Raw genomic sequence first — 18,123 nt, forward strand, 5'->3', positions numbered from 1 at the left:
TGTGCCGTGATGCGGCACGACACACCGAGCAAGCCCAGCACTGCCAGAATGCTTCTGGACACATTTATTTACAACCTAAAAAACCCAGATAGTGGCTTTCAGAATAGGAGTCCCATCTCCACTGCATTCACTTGGTGCATGTTGCTGAGAGAACAAAAAAACGGGGAAAAAAAAATACAAGAGTGTATCTTTGTACAATGATTGCAGGAACAGATGAATAAACATGAAACCTGATACTTCACATCTGGTATTTCATCACTCCAAATACCTTATTCACATTCAAATATATTTAACACTGTGGAAACTTTATAAGGTAACAATGTCTTTATGGAGGCAGCAACTTGCATGGAACTTTCAAAATTAAAAGTAACAGTAAAAATAATTTGTACCATGTAACTGTACTCTTCATAAAGCTACTTCCCTCTCAGCTTCCTAACAGAAACCCAGAAAAACACCAAATAATGGCAGTTAGATACAGAATCAGGCAAGCCCACAGAAGAAGATTTCTTTTGTCAATGTTCTAGTTCAAAGTTCAGTTTGAATACCCAATTTATACAAGGTGCTTTGGAAATGAAGACTATTATTATTCATCATACAAAAATTCTATTATCTAAGCAGGATTTTTTATGAAAGTATCCTTTTCCCTTAACAGTGCATGCCCAGAGATTTTACGTATAGCCTAATAAGCATACACAGTTCTGAAAGGCTGCTATGCAATGTCTCACATTAATTAGTACTCATTCTTCTCTGTAAAACCACTAAACATGCTAAAAAACTTTCTTTTCATAATCACTACATACTCATAAGCACTTTCGTTACAGAGATGAATACTTTTAGTGCAAACTTGCAACTGAAGGGCAGTTTACAGGTCTCAAAAATCTTTATGAAATTATTTTCTTGTCTTAAAGGCAAAAGCCACCTTTACTACATTGAGCATTGAGGCTAATTTAGCAGTGCTGATAACAAAATGTCTGCAGGCATATTCCACTTGCTAGCACTTATGGCACTTTGGCATTGTCCCTAGAGCTGCACTAAAGCCACATCTTTCCCCAGCTAAATTTCAAAAAAAAAAAAAAAAAAAAAAAAAAAAAAAAAAAAAGGAAAATGTGCAGACAGCACCAAATCCAATCCCGTGGTAACTCCAGTGACTTCAGTGTTACACCAGGGATAAAAGTAGGGCTGCATTTCACAGCAGTGTTCATTCTTGTAATCTTTTCCAAAACACTCTCTCAGGAGCAAAGACAAGCATAGGCAAATATCTTGCCAATAAGTGAGTTCACAGGGATTGCTACAAGTTACTAAACTGTCAGCAGTAAAAGACCAACAACTGGAACAAAGTACAAATACAGGACAGCCAATGCCCTCTAATGGGCTGGAGTTTTACTATGAGCTGCATAAACAAGGACATGGAAATTCATCAGAACAGATCTCTGAGGCACAAGGCAAATCACAGAGTGCCCTAGTTGTACAAGAGGATGATATTTGTGTTTGATCAATACTGTTTTGAAACAGTACAGATGAAAAAAGCCTTACCAATGCCTTGGCAAGGCAGATAAAAATGTGTCTAAGAACTCAGCTTTTCCCCCGTGGCCTACACTGGACTGCTTCCAGAAAGAGTGTGAGCATCTATTTATAGATGTGTTCCTCTATCCTCCTCCAAGCCTCCACATTTATACCCTCGTCACCTATTTTTAATTTTCTTTACTTTTAGTCAATACTGTGCTAGGAGCAGAACCAACACTATAAGACCTTCACAACCTCACCCACAAAGGAAAGGGAAAAGGAGTGATGGATAGAGCTTTCCTGCAGGAAACTTATCACATGTTCCTTGGCTTTACCATGTATTCCCTTTCTCTCTCAAGAATTTCAAAACTAGTTTCTGGAATTTGTCCATTCGAACCAAAACAAGTGTCTTTGCTTCTTACCCAATCATTTCCTATAAATTTAAAAACAAGAGTTTCATTAGGCTTTCATTTTGTTTTCTGAGTGTTTTTTCAAGGAGCCATAACCCTGGGACAGCCTGAAATGCTCCTCGTCTTGCACAGGTCACAGTTTTGTCTTTGCAGCCTGAGGATGCCCCAAGTCAAGAATAAAAATGTTAGGACATCATCCATTTTCTCCCCCAAGCTAGGGGTCCCTGCAACCCTTTTCTGTAGGGACAGGATCAAAAGTCTTTTGTTCTTGTCATCCTCTTGAGTTTTAAATTACATTTTTGGGAAGGCAAAGGGAGAGGGAAACATCCTTCCCTTCCCTTCCCTCCTTCATGCGAGGTCTCAGCTGTAGAGGAACAGCTAAAGTCATCCAGGCTGTCTGGAGAAGTCACAGATGTCCCCCAGTGCCACTGGGCAGCTCTCCCATCACAAGGCACCCTGCTCTCACCCAGGTGGTACCCCAGGCAGGAGCCCCTCGGCCACCCCTCACCCACGGATCCCAGTGCCCTCAGTCCTCCTTGAGCAATCCTCCAGCTCCCCTGGAGCCAGCTGAACACAAACCTCTTAGTAACGCCAATTTAAGGATGATTTTTAGACCACCACAAAGAACAGTGAAGAAACTCTGGCTGCTTGCTTACATGAATGTCACAAAGCTCTCATTAAATCAAAGGCAGAGACTTAAAATGTTTCTTCAAGCAAAATATCTGCCCTTCTCCGAGTCTCCCTCTGAAGATCAAAAACTACAATTGCTTAACTTAATCCACACATACTGATCATTATATTTGCTTCCATAAAGATCAGATTTGTTCTGGTGCCCACATCTAAAGGTAATTTCAGTTAGAAAATGAAATGGTGCTCTCTTGACCTTTTGTCTTACATGGCCCATGAATTACTGACACATTACAATATCCCTCAGCACTATGGAAGCTTGGCCATATTGCAATGTCTGTTTTGTAAGTGAAATAAACTTTGTATGCCACTAAAAGGCATTAAATTATTTTCATTATGCCACGCAGGATGTAAAACACTTACACTGTTTTGATTTCAAAATCCTTGGAGAACAATTATGCTCTCAGGGCCATAAGACTCTATTAGGAAGTCCTCAGAAACCTAGCATGGTTTCAATAAATCCTCAAACACTACAAAGCAGTCACTCAGTTTGAAGAATGAAAACATGAGTTCATCCACTGTAAATTCTGCTCATACAGTGCCCTGCACTTCCTAACACATTTCTTTCTACTCAATCAGGGCAACACTTTCAGTGAAGTTTTCAGCATCAAGCACACATAGCTCCTTTTTTTTTTGATTGAAAATTAACTATATTTGATTTAGGATTAGCATAAATATGAGATGTGCCTATGCTTACAATGTTACTAGCTACTAGTATTAATCAGCAATTAGATATGCACAAATAGTTTTATACATATATAATTCAACAAATGTTAACATTCAGGATTAGGAACCATTAAACTAAATCAGTGATTGTCACAATGAATGACTAAATATGTTAATTTCTTTAATTTATACAATGGCACAAAAAAAAAATGCTTCAAAACACCAAAAAGTAGATTTCAGGCGTGACTAGTGTGGTCGTAGGGATCCTGATTAAAAAAAAACAAAAACAAATGCAACCACCCTTATTTTGGCTGATGGGCTGTAGGAACCTAAGCAAGGCTTTAGAGCATAAATACACCATAAGCCTGTTTATATATATATATATATATATATATATATATATATATATATATATATATATATATATATATATATAAAAGGAAATATTTCCATTCAGCCACACCACTATATAAGATAACTAATAAGACAATTCTGTATCAATATTGCTTTCCTAGTGCCAGCAGAGAAGGAAACGGACAATCCTGAACACAGCATCAGCTCAGCTGAGCTCTCTGAGCTTCATAGATTTCTTCATTATTTACTCTAAAAGCACCAAAATCAGAACCAGGAACATTGTGTAGGAACAAGCTAGGCTTTACAGTTCTCATGTTGGAACAATTATTTCCAAAGGCTAAATGTGTACCACTTACCATACATTTTGCCTTCATCTGATAAGATGATTTTCCTCCTCCCACACGGTGGATAGATAGCTAGAGCCTCCTGAAAGCTCTGTTCAATGTCAGGACTCCAGACACCTTCTGCATCATTGTCAATGGGTTTATCTGCAGAATCACTCATTCTTTCAATGTCTTCGGCAGGACTCTCGCTGCCGCTCCAGCTGCTGGGCTCAATGGTGATGGCTGGGGTCTCCAAGCCTAAGCCTGGAGTCTTCAAGGGGATAAACCTGCAACACAAACAACCAACCCAAAAAGGCATTAAAGGAATGGAACTCCAGGCAAACATTTCTGCCTACTTCTGATACTAAGTGAACAGCAGCTGAGCAATAATGGCAGTAAGGCGAGCACGGGATGCACCCAGGAAAAGTGAAAAATTAATAACTATTCTACCTCAAACGAGCAGAGGTGGAGCAATAAGGCTGCCAGAAGGGGAACTCTATTGCATTTTCTGTGTGCAATTACATGAAGGCATAGAGAATCAGATTATTTTTCACAAATAGTCAAAGTGGGGGAAAACTCTCCAGTCACACTGCATACGGCTGAAGACTGGCACGCTTAAAATAAAAAGCCAGATCCTCAGGCAGGGGAAAATCAGAATACTGCCACTGGCTGGAAGGGAAGCACACCAATTAATGCCAGAGACACCACCAGAGCTTAAAACCATTTGAACCTAAAAACAAAAGCAAAAACTATTTTTCACATTCATCCAGATGTCAGTGAATTAAATGGAATTACAGCAGTGATGCCACAGCTCAATGTAATTAACTGGAGAAGGCTTTAATTTTCATATCTTACCCAAATAAATAATACAATCAGAATCCAAGCTATATACAAAAATAAATCTTTAAAATTATAACATCGGAGCAAGGAATTACAAGAGAAGATATATGCTTTGCCTGATTTAAAAGGTCTCTGTCACAGAACCATAGCAGAACAAAAATTACAAGCTTCAAGTTGCTGAATCAATTTAATAAGAAATAATTTAATACAGCTGCACCTGCTCACACCAGCAGAGCTGCAGATCTGTCAGTGTTCCTTTTATATTTTTAAGAGAAATACAACTCTGCTCTAAAGATTTGCTCCAGGCAAAAAAGCTGCTATATCAGACCAAATTTACCTCTGGTGTAATTCTTTGGGAAGCGAGTCAAATAACACCAGGAACAGATTTGGCTCAACATGTCTAGGCAGTTTTATCGTGAAAAAAGGAGAAGTTTGGTGACTCTAACTGATCTAAGTGGATGGGAGTGTTCAAACATGCATGCACGAGCTGCAAACACAATTAAAAATCCAGTTCCCTGGCTAAACACTCAAAACCCCTAAACTACAAGATTTTTCTTCTGCTAGGGCAGAAGAGAGGGGCTTCCCCTCGCACAGACCTCCATCCTCCTGCTGACACGCCTGGCATTGGGTCTCAGTACGTTGTAAAACAACAGGTGAAAAGCAGAACATCATCCACGCCACGGAGGAAGAAGGGGAGGGTGTACGTGGAAAGCCATGACACCTCTGACTAAACACCTTTGAGCTGGAGAACTGCCTGAAAGAGGAAATATTTACAGCAGCCCTCACCAGCCAACCAATCGCTGGAGATAACCAAAACCTGACGGTCCGGTCCCTCGGAGGCCACGGTGTCTTGCAGAAAAACAGAGCTGCAGCTGGGGAAACTGGGAGCAGGCTCAGTCTCACAAACCAACATTACCAGTTTGGCATCCAAAGCACAGGGTATTTCCACTTCTCCAGGCTCTAACCGGAACTCAGAGGGACCAGTATGGGTGAAATAGGCTCCCATGAACTCGATTTTCCCTGCTTGTCTGTCTCTACAGAGTGGCATTTCTTGACTTTGCATTGCTTTGAACATATCAGCACAGCTTCCAAAAATGTTAGTGCCTCCCCACCCTAACACAGCCAGGCTAATCACTGTCTCTAACGCCTTTTAATAACTGATAATGAGGGAGCAGACGGATTCACAGAGAACCACACGTGTGGTGAAAACTCTGGCAAAATGTACCACTTATGGTCTGGGAAATCCAAAGCACACAACATTTTTTAAGTTGTCATCACACACAAATGGAGATGCAAACCTTGGTAAAATGGTGAAACCCCATCCTTCATAATCCTTAGATGGCTGAAGGGTTGGTTCAACACCCAGAAGAGTTAAATCTTGTCTGAAAAATTTAGCCCAAGCATGAGCACTGTGATACTGGGAAACTACTGACAAAAACAATCATGTCCACTTAAGCCTTCACAGAGAAGGGGAATCTTTGGTAAATGAGAGGTAATTGAATGTTGATGGGGATAATTAGGAGGAGGAGTCAGTTTTATTGCAATAGTGCAGGGGAAAATGGCTGCTGTAGGATTTATTGGCCTCACATGACCAAACCACAATGAGCATTTCACCAGAAGGCAGCAGGGGTTGGGACACATCACTGGCTCTGTTTTCCAAAGGTGACTACAGCAGGAAATCCTTCCCCTGGCTGAGTCCATGGCTTGCACAGCACAGCACAGCCACGGGCAGCTTCTGCTCAGCTCAGCCACCCTCTGCTTACAAAACCTGCCACAGTCATAGCCTCAAGTCCTATTATCATCTTATAAACCAGCCCTTGTTATTACATTATGCTGAAATAATAATTAAAATGCACAAGGAACATAGTGAGGCTCTAAAGTAATAATGTTACTTGATAGTCATGTCATATCTTGTGTTGTGTTTACTGGTGAATTTTCACTTATCTGCTATCTCCCTTCCCATTCCTCTTTACCTACTTGGATATCATCTTGAGGCACTCACAGCTACTATTCCAGCCTCTAAAATGTAAGATAACCAAGTGTTCCTTTCAGAACATCTGTACAATAGGGGCGTGGAGCAGCCTGCTGGAAGAAAACTTCTCATATTAAAGGTTATTTGGAGCGATTTCCATTTTGGTGAATGCTGACACTGCAGATTAAGCCAGAGGGCCAAGGAGGAAAAAAACTTGTATTACAACTGCTAAATGGCTCCCTCTTACTTCAGGAAAAAAATGAGTTAACTCAGTTAATCATTTCCAGCTCAGCTCTATGTATCAAATGGCAATTCCACCTCCTCCTCAGCTTGAATTCTAACAACTCAGCTGCGATGAAAAACTTCAGACCTGTTACACTGCAGTTCAACACGATTATCAAAAATAATATAAGCTGTCAACAAATGAGCTTTTTTGCACATTTCTAATGAGCTATAACTCTCATATGAAAAATGTCGATTTACAATCCAATTTAAATTTATAAAAAACTTTAAAAAGTGAGCCTACTTTATATTAGCAAACTCCAAATCTTGCAATGCCAGCTTTCAGTGGAGGAAGAGCCAAGCTCCTGGGGCCAATTAGCCCCACCTTCCCTGGCCAAAATCAGAGATTGTACACATGACAGATCAAGTTGAAGGGTTCTGTATTTGCTTTTTATCATGTTAACTTTCAGAGAACCAATACCCTGTTTGCACTTTCTGTTAACAAAATTAAAACACATCAACACTACCTAGAAAACCAACCAACCAACCAACCAACTAACCAAAAAAAACCCCAAACCCACAAAAAATAGAGAAAAGAAAAAACACACAAAAAAACCCTAACAACAACCCTAGCCCAAAAGATTTTGGCTCACCTTTTTGTACATTCTAACACTGCTTAAAGCACACTGCTACAGTTTAGGTGGTCTCTCTTCAGAGTTTTCCTTTTAACACCAGCCTTACACATTTCAAGATAGCTTCCCCTGTACATAAAACTCTTTTAGCTGCAAACCAAATGCATCTGTCTTGCAGCTGCTTTCTACTCTGTGCAGTTAAGTCAATTCTAAATATATCTGTTTTCCTCATGTGGTCATTAAGACACTTTTTCTCTGCATGATGGAGGTACGTCCTCCCCGTCAAACAGCACAATGTCACTCTTAGGAACAGAGAAACCATTAGGGGAAACAGAGGATTTTATAAACATGTTTTATAGCCAGGCCATTCAAGACAGCTTGGTGAGCTACAAGATATGACTTACTGTCATTATGTTCACTAAAGCAACTTGAAAAATTACTTTAAAATCTCAGAGAAACAAAGCTAGCTGTTGTCAGAGCCCATCAAACCAATGTGTTTAAATCAAACCAAATGATAGTCTGCAAGTGCTTCTCAAGAGAATGGCTTCTTTACCTACACAAAACATTCTCTTATGCCTTTCACTTTATGGGCAATGCAAATCTGGACTTGCCCAGAAAGCTGCTGCTCACAGACCAACAACTGAGATCAATGGCTCCTCACAGGAGCGTAGGACAAGTGCAGAGCTAAGGCCTTGATACCTTTCATAACCTTCAATATTTGCACTATGAACTAACATGGAAATCCTGTCTTTCAAAAGTCACTAGAGCTGGGTCTTATTTTCCAGCGTCTTCCAAAAGTTAAATAGTTTTCTCTGTTTGTTTGATTAATTTGCTTCCTTGAATTTCAATGTACACGTGCTGAATGGTGCCTTCTCTGTACTATCAAACAATCCCTGGAAAAGGATGAATGCTCTGCAGATATTGCAGCAGGAACACAAAAATGACTGAAAACACGCCTTGATTCTGAGAGTTGTCTGAGGAAAAAACCCATTATGTCTCCCAAGTCTTCTAAACTGTGTCTGCTCAAAGGGGATGAAGTGCAGGTATTTCTGAGACTGAACACCGGTGTTGTTATCCACACTGATTTCTCACTATAAATAGATGCAGACTGCTACCAAATTATTCTTACAGCCAGATCTATATTTCTAAAACATGTCTTTCAGAAAAAAAATCTTAATTCTTGAGGTAGAGATTCCAAGTGTTGAAGGGGTAAATTACACTTTTAAAAACACACATTTTTAGTTCATGAACAACCTCATCTTAGCCTCAGTTATGTAAAAACAATGGAACGGGGAATCCAACAAGTTGTTTATAAACATTAAGATGGCAATGAGCAGATGAGTGCAAATCAACTAATTCTAAATTTGCAGATGGCATATTTTCTCTGAAGGCTTGAAAAGTTGCAGGCCCATGGGATTTTCCTTCTGCTTTGTTCAGCAGTGCAAATCCACAGCTGGAGTGCCAAAGCTCTGGAGAGGATCCAGAGGAAGAAAGTTATCAGATCTAGAAAACATGACCTACCAGGAAAGGAATTGGGTTTTTAAAATTTAGAAAAGACTGTTTTGAGAAGATAACCACTTTCAAATAAGGAAAAGGTAAGAGCAAAGCACAGAAACAGCTCTTAGCCATTCCTACCAAGGATGGGATATAAAGCAAAGAACTTGGAGTTGCAGCAAGGAAACCACAGGTTGGGCATTTGGGGGATTGTTCTGACCCCATCAACAGTCACACACCCGAAGGGATCAGCTTCTGGGGCACTGGGGAACTGCTGGGGCACAGAGGCTGTTCCCTGTCACAGATTTCTCAGGCTTTTTCTGCACTGATTAAAGTAAATATGGAATTGGTGGAAAGCCTGAATTTCTCTAGGATTTTATCTTTTTACTCTGTCAGTGAAAGTGCAAGCACGCAAAGAAATTACTTTTTTATTTACAAACAAACTCAGAGTGGATTTTGTAGCTGTGATGTGTAACTGTGTATGGATTTTTATGATTCTCTAAGGCATTCAAATGGCATTACTTTCAGAAAAACACTATACCTAAGACACTTCATATATAATTTCTTTTTATGAGGAATGGATATAGCACAGTACGAAGAATAAAAATGTAAATAATTTACAGAGCACCCAATGGTGAAATCATTAGATTAAAATTACTCTATATTGTATTTTTGTTACACATTCCACTTATCAGCAATTATTCCCTCTAAGAAGAAAGAGCACAGGAGAGAGAAGCAGCCCATTTCTAAAATAAAGTATTCCTTTAAAACTCAGTCAGACTAATGCAGCCATTCGCATTTGCCACTGAAATGAAAAAACAAGAGGTTATCTCTGGCTGTGAGAACACTTCAGGAAGAAATTCTGATGCTATGCTTTTCTGGTGAGCAAATACTTGCATGCAGTGGTGCTTCCATGTCCTTCCTAACATTCATATAAACTAGCTTTCTTATCCTGAGATTGAATTTACCATTTCTTGACTGGGATTCGAGCTATTTATTAACTGCCAGCCACCTATTTCAGATTTGGCTTTGGGATCCGTGCAGGAATAACATGATCAGTCCAACTATAGCCTCAGAGCACCTGCGAAAGGCACAGGATGGTTTTTTCCTGAGGTGAGTGCATTATGCAGTGAATTTGGATGCACTTCCTTCTCCTCAACTACCACACTCGGGGTACAAACAAAAGTAGTAGGAAATAGTGCCATGCCAGTGTGCAAAATACCAAAAACATGTAATTTAACATCAGTAAGTGATGGTTTTCTTTCAACAAAAGTCAGTAGTCTGCTCATCTGAGAAGATTTACATCTGTACTTTCATAAACCATGAGGAAACTTACTGAACAAAGGGTGACTTAGATCAGCAAGAGTAGGCAGCATATAGGCCTAAATGTGAAATTAGGATTATAGGAACTATTTATAAAGAGAAACAATGCATTCTCCTTGAATTGCTTGGGGGTTTTTTGCTTATAGAAACAGATTACTCAGCGAAGAGTAGGCTGATGGTAATACATGGGAATTTTTCCCTTTAGAAACAGCTTTCATCTCTGCACTCTTTATGCAAGTGAAAGGTCTATTTGGTACCACTCTGAGAGCTTCATTTATTTATTTTTCCAAAGGCTGCTTTTGTTGATAGGTACAATTATTGTCATAAGGATGTTGAATCATTAGCTCCAACCCAGTTTTCTTGTCCATTAGTTTTAATTTCATACCATTAATAAAATGGTTCATCTTCTCAGTGGGGAAACGACTGGATTCTGACTGCCTACTCCACACTCACGGGCTCAGGAGGCTTTGTGCTGCATCACCAGGATGGCTTCTGCAGGCAGCTCCAGCTTCAACCATGTGTTATTGGGCTGGTGACCAGCAATCCAACATGCCAAAGTGCTTTCTAAGTGGCTGCACATCGCTCCTGGTCCATGGTCTGTGCTGATTACCATGCTATCACCGGGGAGGGGATTCTCAGCATACCGCTGGTGAATCCCTATCTCATTACGGTCACACTGCTCCAGATCCAATTCCTTCCCCATGTGATACTGGAGCAGCCACACTCATCCTAGGTGCTAGTGCTCATTTACACCCAGCTGGTTTCAATTATGAGGGTGTTCCTGGGATTTAACCCAGCTCCAACACCACACTGTGGTGGCAACCAACAAAGATTATTCCGAGCATGACTTGGCGCTCAGTGGAATGAAGAACACTGAGCAGCACCATGCCTGGCTTGCTTCTGCTAATTGCCAGCACGAAGCAAAGGAAAGGATAAAACATTTACCAGCTCTCAGAAGGAGAAGCCATTGCTCCTGCACTAACCCAGCTGCTGGGCTGTGCAGCTCCTGTCACCCAGCAGGGCTGTCTTGAGAGCAGCAACATCCATGGCCAGTGCAACACCGTGGCTGCTCAGCCCAGCTGTGCTCCAGCTGGGACTTCTTTATGGCAAAAGCTGCTAGACTGTGCAGTGGGGATTACCAATATTTCACTCATTCACCAGCGATTGAGCTCTGAGAAGAATGGGCTGTGACCGAGGTGGCTGTCTGTTTGGGGCAAGCGAAATAGCTTGGGCTGGCCAAGGGCCATCCTTAGGCACTGAAAAATGCTCTGTAAGAAACATTCCCAGACCCAGGAGCCATAGGTAGAGGTCACAGGAGGTCCCTCAGGGCAAGATCTGCAGCCACTGCTTTGCTTGGGGCATCCACAGGGAGTGTGTGTTTGGCAGGGTACTGTAATCCATCCTGCTGCCAGCACACGTGAATAGAAAATAAAAACTAGTATGCATGACTGTCAGGACAATAATTGTTTTAGGTGTACAAGAACTGGGAAATGGGACAGAAAAATAGGTACAGTTCTTGCTTACCTGCAATAACCCTATTTCTTAGGGTTCAGTCACCTCAAGTTCAGTCACCCCATGGAGGCTGAGGCAGGGGTTCAGTGTGCACTGAGGCTCTGTGCCTTCCAGTTACAGAATAAAAGCCCAAAGAAAAGAGATACTGGCCCTTCTTCAGCTCCAGTGCTGTCCACCTCTCCATACACACAGCTTTGGGATACAGGCACAAACACACTCCATACCATTGGAACTATCAATCTTCTGCCTCTACGGGTGCTTTTCCCATCTGTCCCGTCTACCTGAGAGTAGATGAATGATGCAAATGCAGTCCCATGGCTTTTGCATGGGCAAACAGAGGATCTCAGCTTTGTAGTTTGCTCTAACTGCCTTCCCACAGGCATCACGGAGCAATTATTTTCGTTTTGTACCCCAAAAGCCAAACTGGAACTATTAATTCCACCTACCAAGTGTTATAAATACCAGAATTAGGTACACCCTTGATCTCTGGTGTGTTACCAGCTTCCTGTTGGGACCACATATGAACCATTGCTCACACCAATGATGGACTTGGCAGCAAGTTTTCTGTCTAGATGTAGCTCTGAAACTCAGTTTTTCCCCTGGACTCCCCGAGCCTCACTAGTTTTGTTGGAGTTCCCACGTCACAAAGACATTTGCAAAACCAGGTGCAATCCTTCACATTCGTAGCTCTCTTACTCTATTTCTGGCATATGACTAACAGGGTTTGTACTCCAGCTTTAGATTTTTCCTCTTTTCTTTTTTATTTTTCCTTTTTTTTAAATGACTTGTTTTCAGGATGAAAGGTTTTTTCCCACAATGGCTGCAAAAACATGAGAGTGCACTCTAACAGCTCTGAGTGAGGTGGGGAAAGGGACAGAAAATCACCTGCTTGAACAACTTATCTAAGTTCAGTCAGGAAAGGGAAAACCAATGCTATTTGAAGGGTGGTCCAACATCTGACTGGTTCATATGTAACATAAAACTGTCACCTATATAAAAAATATTTTATATTATGATTTAAGTATTCTGTTAAACAGGTACAAAAAAGGCACAGTAAAGTAAAAGGTTCATTCATTTACTCAGGTGCATTTGTTTAAACAAGAAACAGGCACAACATTAACCCTTTCCCTATTCCAAGCTGAAGAAGGCCCCTTCTTTTATGAAGCAGAAGAAAAGCAAATTTTGGACAAACTGCAACCTCCAATTGGCCAAAGCCACTCCTGGAATCCAGTGCTGGCACCTTTTATCCCTCAAGCCCACTTGTTCTCTGCTTTGCAGATATTATACAAATACTCCTTTGTGTAAGTGCAAACACACACACAGAGACTTTCTCAAACATTTGCTGCAAGAGCTAAATTGCCACTGAAATTCATTTTACAAGTTTAGAAACTCTACCAAGCACTCTCTGTGAGCTCCATCCCTCTAAAGCTGCTACAGAGCTTGTGAATGTCTCATGCTTACCTGAATGTGCTGGTTTTGTACCAGGCAACACCAGCAGAAAACCATTTTATTCTGCTTTGGTGTTATTACTTGAGCTATAGCCCCGGGCTCTGATTCTGACAACACAGAGCCATTTTATACATATGAATAATCACTCCAAGTTTAATGAAGCTCCTCACATCTCCATTAGCAATTGTTTTGGCTGCAAAAAGGCCCTGCCTATCAGCCCGGGAGGAGCCTGGAAAGAGAGTAGTGATAATACTGGGAGGCTCACTTTGGGAAAGGCTTTGGTTTTCTGGTGATGGGACATGGAACTGCAAGACAAAAAAAAAACAAAAACCAAAAAACCAAAAAAAAAAAAAAAAAAAAAAAAAACAAAAAACCTGAAGGGGTGAAATCACAGTGACACAGCCCTCCACAGGGCTGGGATTTCATCCCAGTTTTCTGGCTTGTTGTCACCAATTCTAAACAGAAAGGGATTTCAGAAGCCAGTGTGTGAGCTCAGATAGGACTTGGGGTCCATGTCAACCAGCACAACATGTCTACAGTCTCCATCACATGCCAGAACTGGAAGACCCACTTCGGGTTTTTGTGCATACACAAAAATCAAAGCAACAATTTTGTTTGCAAGTGCTGTAGCTTTCAAATAAAAGTATTTTAACTCATTTTGTTTTTGAACTGCTAGCAGTGGTGTTTTGGGCAAATTACCCACCAAATTAAATTTTAAGTCTGAGTTGTTCATCTGTCTATCACAAAGAAAGCCTTCTCTGCAAGAAAATGAGCTTTACTAATAGAGCACTTCTACACTGAAGCTTCTTTCTTCCATCTCACTCCTGCCTCCAATACCTGTCCTCCCACAGGTGGGGAATGCATTGGCTCACTAATGTCCACATGACTTGTTTCATAGAGATAATGACAGATCTATGGATTGCACTTTGCCTGTAATGGAAAATGTATTTCTTGCATCTCAGATGAGAATTAAGGATGGTTTTATGCAGCAGGACTTGCAACTTCTGCAAGGAAGTAGTAGAAAACACTTTCCTGCTGAGATCCTGAAACAATCCCAAACTGTGGCAATCTTTAATTGCTGGACATAAGTAAAACCTGCAGTAACTGCCTTTTCAAAACTCAGGATAATAGTTATGCGGTTATTCTGTACTTCTCTTGTAGTTATTGCCTGTTGAGGAAGCAATTTCTGTCTTAAGCTCTGACTTAATATTTCCAGTCTATTTCAACTCCTTGTTCACTGTAGTTTAATCCTGCTTCAGGGGGTGTCAATCTTCCACAAAAATAACTTTGCTGGCAACCATCAGAATCGCGAATTCACTGGACACCAGTGGAGCTAAAGAAGAGATGGCTGGGTTCAGGCAGCAGAAAACAGAACATCAAAAAACCCAAACAAAAAGCACAAGCCTAGGAACTAATCCTGAAGAGAATTACCTCCTGGACTTTAAAAATCTCAAATTTAACAGAAATAGTGATTTCACAGCAGACTTATTTCTGCCACAGCACCCCTTCCTTCCCCTGTGCTCACCATTCCCATTTTCATGGGCAATCATCACCTGCCTAAAGAACTGCTTCCCTGCTCAAGACCCTGCTCCTGGTTCCCAGCTCTGACTCTAGCCCTGGGTGCCCCTCTCAGGGGTGTCCCATAAAGCTGTGATGCCTTCTGGAGAGGCAGAGACCATCACCTGTCCTGGATCTGCCTGAGCTTAGCAGATCCTGGAACATCTTCCCCTGCTGAGCCACCCAGGTGGAGCTGTCCTGGGAAGGGAATGCAGGTCTGTGCTGGGGATTTTCACCAGCAGAAATCCTTGCAGAGAGGAGCCTCTCCAACGAGATAGCATTGTGGCAATATGAAAATACATTGAATTCTACAGATTCCCTAGGGAAAGGAGAATATACAACAAAATGCCAATAATGTTTTCAAATGACAAAAGGAAAGTGGTCAAAACTACTTTGCTAAAAACAGCCAATAGTTGAAATTTCTGATATAAATAGAATGCCTCTAACACATTCTATTCCCTCTAACACACACTAATACTTAGTATCTGAAGGTTACTATCAAAATCTGTTTAGGAAGAACAGTTAATGCTCATGCATGCACATAGTTCTATTCAAAATGTTTAGTCAAGCTCAGAAAAAGACCAACTCAATTATTTATACATTTAAATTATGTTCAATCGCACTAGCTCTTCAAAATTACCTCTGTTTTTCCTAAAATCTATACACAAGTGTTCATTGAAGGCCATTTATTGTAGTGAAAACTGAGTACCTGTAGCATGGCTTCTCCAGTATGTTTCCAATTAGAGGTTTAGGGTGGCTTCATGTTGACAGCTGAGACTTCAAATTTCACAATTTAATTCACCACTACCAAACACCATTAAAACCCTGCACTTTTTTCTTTTTAAATTTCAGGCTGCAGGATTTTCAGTCCTTGCAGAGCAGGCCTCTTTTTAAGCCAGAACAATTTCTGGACTTGCAGGATAAGCAAATGTCAGAATGGGAGATCTGACCATCAATGCTGAACTACGTAGTGTTGTTGCTAGTGAATCTAACACTTCAAGAAAAGTATTAGAATGCTCTTGGTGCTTCTGCTCAGCCACTGATTTGCCATATGGTTCTTTAAACCTTTCTGTGCTTTGCCATTTGTCACATCCTCTTCACTGAGAAACTCAGTCAGATTGTGATCCAGCAGCCTCAAACTTTACTGCTAGTTAAATCCTTGGAAATCCTAGGCAAATACATTTCATTTGACTATTTTTGCTATTATTAATATTAAATGAATACAAATAAGAATGGGAGAGTGACCCAGGCAAAAAAAGAATGACCAGAAAGGGAATGAGTCCAGCAAATGACCCAGAGAAAAGAAATTGTATTTTGGCTTTCTTCCTGAGAATAGCTGTTGGTTTCCTCAAATTACATTTTTAAAATTTTATTTCAAAGCATTAAAAGAATCCTGATGGACATTACAGTAGAAGCAAGCTTGGCTCTTGGTAGAGAAACATTATGACTTAGAGCCAAGGACTTATTTTTCACATGTGAATTATTTTTTGAACAGTATTTCCTAGCTCAATGTCACTGCACCACAGATAGATATGACAGCAGGTAAGTGTATGGATTTTAGATCAACAAGAGTTTTACTTTTACAATGAATACATTTGTAGTCAGAGCTCAAAAATGGGTTTATTTCCGCTGTGCATGAAAGATGTATTGCACACTGTTTTATTAATACACTTTCCTTCTTAAAATGGAATGTAATTCAAATTTTCTGACACTGCAGCTGCAATCTGATGGTTGGGTTTCCTAACCATGTGGATTTACAGTAACAAACTCTTCAATTTTCTTTCCCCCTCTAGCTCACCTTTCTGCCACTTTGATTTATTTCTGTTTCACAGCTGTGACTATCAAAGGATTCTTGCTCTCACTCTACGCTTTTCCCCCTCTTCTTGCAGCAGATCCAAACTAAAACACAAATTTTCTGGGAACTTAAAGAACTCTTAGAGCAAGAATACCATGTCCAGAATTGAAGGGAACAATTTACCAGAGTGTGGGGGGGAACAGCCCGAACACTAGAGGTTCAAACTAAGAAAAATTTAAAAACTCTCAGCTCTGATTCCACCATCAGTAGTTACTACAGCACACATATCTTCTGTGAAATTTACCCACCTCTGGGATTTACAGCACTAACCACCATAAGCAGCAGTTGCTTGAGTTACATAAATAAAACTCCAAATACTTTCAAAATCAGTGCTGCTGCTTTTAAAACTGGCACCAGAAAACCTTAGTAGCACAAACATTATCCAAAAGGCAAACCAATCCAAATAAACAATGAAAACCAGACTGAAGCAGAGAACAAGGACACACAGCAAAGACTAGCAAAATGAAATTAATGGGTAAGATAATGATGAAAACTGAGGGAGCCTGCCCTCAGCTCCTTCCCCTCTCCAGAGCAGCACAGATGTGAAGGAGAGCTGGGTGCTTTGCCCCATCCAGCAGAGAGCTTCCCTTTCCTAGTGTTTCACAGGGATTCAAAGGATGAAACCCTAGCCCTGTGTTTATGTATTAATTACTGAAAAGTTACTTAACCTTGAGCCAGATCCTCACGTAATGAGCTTGGGCTTTCTTAAGTCTCTCAGGAAGGGGGCTGAAGCAAAGCCTCTGGCTGGTCTTTACTCAGGAGGATCCATGCCCTGGGTGCTTGGTGGGCACAGGGTGTGCAGACTCCAATTACAGGGATGCTGCACTTGCAGAGATCTGCAGCGATAACAATTCCACTTAAAAGCCTCACTACACGTCTGAATGCATTTACACATTCTCCTTTTACTCTCGATTTATTATTAATGGCAGCTCGGCTAATATCAAGACCCCAGCGTGTTTGGCACTGCAGGGGCACAGAAGGGCAGCAAGTTCTTGCTCTGAGGAGTTTACAGCCTAATTATAAATGACAGCAGATGGAAGGTAAACATTGTGAGCCCTTCTGCTTTTCATTAGGAAACTTAGCTCAGGTAAGAATTTATAACTGGATAGAAACGATTGCACTTTCAGGCATGTGCGACAGCCCAGGCTGCAGGCACATCCCAGTCAGTGTCACATCCTCGGCGACAGTGGCCACTCCCAGGACAGACAACTGGATCCCAAGAGACTGGGGGCTTTACAGACCAGGACCCATATGAAGATTTTGCAGGAAACAAACAGGAAAGCACACATTTAAATCCACATCTGTTCACCAAAGGACTTCATGT

General features: G+C 40.9%; 1 protein-coding gene across 12 annotated transcripts in view; it reads right to left on the reverse strand.

The window, feature by feature from the left end:
• Positions 1 to 18,123, reverse strand: part of TEAD1 (TEA domain transcription factor 1) — a 153,222-nt gene that overhangs the window by 95,194 nt on the left and 39,905 nt on the right. For 7 of the 12 annotated variants that reach the window (XM_072929472.1, XM_072929479.1, XM_072929476.1 and 4 more), the window contains one exon: positions 3,977 to 4,230. In XM_072929472.1, the coding sequence (XP_072785573.1) occupies positions 3,977 to 4,124 (148 nt within the window). In that variant the 5' untranslated portion in view covers positions 4,125 to 4,230. Of the gene's footprint in view, positions 1 to 3,976; positions 4,233 to 18,123 lie in introns of those variants that run through there. The other 5 variants (XM_072929482.1, XM_072929481.1, XM_072929483.1 and 2 more) reach the window with 3 other exon arrangements.

Source organism: Taeniopygia guttata, chromosome 5, assembly GCF_048771995.1.
Source record: "Taeniopygia guttata chromosome 5, bTaeGut7.mat, whole genome shotgun sequence".
In the NCBI taxonomy this organism is placed as follows: domain Eukaryota; kingdom Metazoa; phylum Chordata; class Aves; order Passeriformes; family Estrildidae; genus Taeniopygia; species Taeniopygia guttata.